Source organism: Ptychodera flava, chromosome 7 (assembly GCF_041260155.1).
Source record: "Ptychodera flava strain L36383 chromosome 7, AS_Pfla_20210202, whole genome shotgun sequence".
Lineage (NCBI taxonomy): Eukaryota > Metazoa > Hemichordata > Enteropneusta > Ptychoderidae > Ptychodera > Ptychodera flava.
This window is the reverse complement of record NC_091934.1, coordinates 46,913,982-46,918,440: the sequence shown is the minus strand read 5'-3', so window position 1 is coordinate 46,918,440 and position 4,459 is coordinate 46,913,982. Positions and strand designations below refer to the sequence as shown.

At 38.4% G+C, this 4,459-nt stretch overlaps 1 protein-coding gene across 1 annotated transcript; it reads right to left on the bottom strand.

Annotated features, from left to right (window-relative positions):
• Positions 1 to 1,870: 1,870 nt before the first annotated feature.
• Positions 1,871 to 4,084, bottom strand: LOC139137726 (forkhead box protein L2-like). The gene has a single exon (XM_070705977.1). The coding sequence runs from the start codon at positions 3,938 to 3,940 to the stop codon at positions 3,011 to 3,013; it is 930 nt and encodes a 309-aa protein (XP_070562078.1). The 5' UTR covers positions 3,941 to 4,084; the 3' UTR covers positions 1,871 to 3,010.
• Positions 4,085 to 4,459: the final 375 nt, after the last annotated feature.

Genomic DNA, 4,459 nt, shown 5'->3' with positions numbered 1-4,459 from the left:
AGACTTTTAACAGAAGTTTCACAAAAACCGCTGTAAACAGTGCATGGTCTTTGGCCAGGCAAGACTCAGTATAACTTGGATGATCGCAAACAGTTTGTGGTCCAGTTGAATGGTTAACAGTGATGCCAACTGCAGAGTTGCAGTATACGGTGTTCGTCAACTGCAGAGTTGCAGTATACGGTGTTCGTCAACTGCAGAGTTGCAGTATACGGTGTTCGTCAACTGCAGAACGCGGCACCTTTCTCTTATTTCCGACAGAGGTTACATTTATTCAAATAAATCTTGTTGGCTTTCGTAAAGACTAACCGGAGTGTTTGCTATTGCTTAGCCCAATGTTCAGGATGTTTCCCTATATATGCTCTTCCACTGCCATGGGCAAAATGTCAAATTACAATTTTCCAAATCTACAGTAATAGTCTACATAAAAGCATATTTTATATGGCTTTTCAAAACTAGAAATTTAACGCTATTTGCGTATTTCAGATTTGTAGATGTAGTTATGGTGTCTCCTTGATGCAGCATTAAGATTAAATCCTTGAAATATGGCGGACAAAATTTCATCATTTATGACAGGTTCAATATATGGCCCAGTATTTCGGTTTAGGACTATAGCAGATGTTTAGAATAGCCCTCTAATATGCGATAAAATTTCCAACCGACGTTCGATTTCTACGGCTATGTTTATGTTTCGGAGTACACACATTTCTATAAACATAATACGATAGCTAAACTAAACATTTGTCAGAGACGCGTCGCTTGGAAAACTAGACCAGCAGCCATTCCCACATCCGTGCACTGTTCAATTTTTTACCAACTTATTCTGTGATTGTTCCTTGGCCTTTAAACATCAAATTGAGTCGGTGTTCTAAGTGAATTGTGGAATTTTGTTTGATGCATGACGGGATAGAAGCAGCTATCACGAGGTATGGATGACATATTTATAAAATACCCTCGAGTGTTTATTTGTAAAAATATGTCATCAAATAAATAGAGGCGAACACGTCGACGATGAACTGCGTGTCTACTGAGTAATCGTAATGTGATTGTCTTCACTTGGGACATGTAGAAATTCCAGTCGTAGTTTATACCACACTAGTCAATGGTTTTACTGAATCCAAGTTTATTTAGATTCCGATTCAGATTGTGTGTATTAGATACAGTAACAGAGAAATATCCCGGCCATTGCATTGTATTCGCTACAAAATAAAAACGGAACGACTTCGAGATGGCAAGTCCATAGCATCTTCTAGTAGTAAGTCAAACTGGGTTACCAACCTGACTAGTGAGAACGGAATGTCAAAGTGCAGATCTTTAAATCACGGAAAAATTACAAGCCGCTGAATCCTTCTTCAAAAGTGGTTCAAAATTGTCGTATCTTTCGAAATAACGTTAAAAATTTGGCTAACCAATCTTTAAAAAATTCTCAAAAACGCCAAACCGTAGTGCGTTGTCTTTGTAGTTTGGGGTGAACTCATCTGCAGACCTAGTAAGTGAAAACATCAATGATTTCTGCAATTTTCTAAAGCAATACAAAAGTTTGAAGGATATATAGTGATGTAATTTTTCGTAATATCATGACAATGTTTTGTAACAAATAATTCTGTTAAAGATTCTGCCGTTTATGAGCTTTGGAGAACGTAACTCAAGCGGAAATCGTTGTGTGCAAATTTGACCAATTTGACTCAACGCTGGGAAAGCAGAGATTTACGTTCTCTTTGAAAACAAAAGGAAAAGTTGAGAAGATTTCCCTGTATTAAATATATATGTATCATCATAAGTTATAAACACCCTGGAGAAACGTTGATTTTCTCGCTTTGTGTTCCAACTGTAGAACCTGTCGTGTGAGTTTAACTTGAGAGTAAAACACTGGTACATTATACTTATCGTAAACCTTTATTTTCTTTCTAACGTCAAACACTTAAAGACAAACATAAAAACCTTATATCATAGAAAAATGATCTTTAGAACTATTACTTAACATCCACATTAATGAAAAATACGATTATTTTCGTTTGAACATTTTCCTTGCTGTCTTTCAACTTAATGTGGAATATTGGCAGCAATATTCACTCACATAGATTTTGGTCCTCAAACAATTCAATTCAGAACAATGGTATCTAGGAATTAAAGAAACTTAAAATCCACAATTTGGTAAAATTAGGTGTAATTAAACTAAATGAAAACATACAGGATCACCAATTTATTCCTTAGAATGATAAGAAACGACAACATTGAGAGAGTTGACTTTTCAGGGTAGAATTTTTGCAAAACCTTGTTGGATGTCGTACAGTAATTCTTTGCCGAGATTTGTTGCTCAATGATATTAAACACAATTCTTATTTTCAAAGCCAGAAATGTTTTGTTGTGAAAAAGAAATCTGATTTTGTAAACCGACACCGACACTATAGTTGGTATTTTTAACGCTTCTATCCCTACAATTATTTATTATCTACTTGCTACAACCTACATTAAAAGTATCTACATACGTATGGAGTCAACAAAGAACGTAATGTTGAACAGATAATGGCTGCGCATCAATGTATGGCATATCTCAAATTTGACTCACATTAATTTGTTTTAAATAAGTTGCTTAAACAACAAGAATGACAATAAATGAAAACAAATTATAAACTGGCAAATGTCTGGAATAGAAAGACAGAAAATAATTTTGTATCATGAAAAAAAGACTAGTCCATCCATTTTCCATGACAACAGGTGCACACATTAATTCTAAAACCACGACGCCGATTCCATTTCTAAGAATCCTTGCATTGATTTTTTATGTTTAGCAGAGAGCAAAGTTTGCAGTCGTTCCTATTTATTTAATTACTATTCTAAGATGTTTCGCTTTCTCTAATTCCGCGTCTACTTTCATCTTTGACAACACCCGCCCTGTCATCTAGAACTGCACATGTCACGCAATCGGTAGTGTTTTAAGATATTACAGAGTTTGAATGTCCCATGATTTTACTTGATATTGTCGTAAAAGTTCTGGTCTGACTTGAGTCGATCACAAGTGATTACTCACATGTTTGTGATCCGTAGCCCAGTAGGCGTAAGGCAAAGCCGACTCTGCATTACGGTGGCACGGGTAACTGAGTCCCCCGTAGCTTGCATTACTGGAGGATGTACCGCTCATCGTTGACATAGAATTAACCGGGCTTAGATCCACTTGGCTGTACGAATTAACTGGTATTTGCAAAGATCCAGTGTTCTGGTGTAGTTGCGTCGGGTAGCCGGTCAACTCCACGGTTTGCGGCAGGCGGGACTGCGAAGTGGCTTGGCAGGAGCCGTATCCAAGCTGAGCGGTCTGGCTGTGATGGACCGCTGACCAGTTGTTGTAGGTACTTGGGAGATATTTGTGCGTTAGCGGTGGATAGCTACTACCATATGCAGCATCAGCTAACAAGGATTTTTCATAAGCTTGTGGCGGAGCGCGGTAAGGCCTAGCTTTCATTCGGCGTCGACGTCGATAGTTACCTTTCTCAAACATGTCCTCACAAGCTGGGTCTAGTGTCCAAAAGTTTCCTTTCCTCTCGCCACCACCTTCGCGTGGAATTTTGATGAAGCATTCGTTCAGACTTAAGTTGTGCCGGATCGAGTTCTGCCAGCCTTTTTTGTTTTTCTCATAAAATGGAAATTTGGTGACTATAAAGTCATATATTTGACTCAGTGTCAATCTCTTCTCCACACTTTCACGTATCGCCATGGCAATAAGTGCAACATAAGAATAAGGAGGCTTTTGATGATTATCAGTTTTCTTGTCATCTTTGCTGAGAATATCTTCATTTTCCTCTTTTCCAAAGGTCTCTTCACTTTGGCGCAGAGATGGCGAGCTAGCAGCATCGCTGGGCGTAGTAGCTTCGTTTTCTTCTGCCCTGCAGCTAAAATTCTGACCCGGCTCCTTCTTAATGGCCAGTCCGCTAATTGGATTCTCCATGCTGCATGTATACCAAATCAACGGCTTAGGTGACGATGTAGTGCCAACTGGAAATAGGTTAGAGAATGCACCACATACGAGCGTAAAACCACTTTTGTGGGTTAACTACCTACCACCTCTTGAGAGAGAGTGTTTAGTGAAGGGAATCCCATACAAGGAAAACTTGTCTACATACGCGCTGAAGTTGACAAAGCAGCTAATCCAAACAGAACTTAATTCACGACCGGAATGGAATTTCGTTTTTATTTCTCTTGAGACCATACATTGAAAATTGTCCAACAATTCCATACAGACGCCACAAATATAAAACAAAAATATGCCGTCAAAATATGAATATTGTTTTGAAAATAGTTCCGAGGTGAAATGATACATTTAGGAGAGTGGTTCGAAGTCAGACGTCATGGCACTGACTGATTGGCCAGGATCTCTGCCAGGACATGCTCTCAGCTCGGTTACAACGGCGATAAACTGATAATGATGATTTTTTTAATATAGTTAAATTCTACCCATCTCATGCAG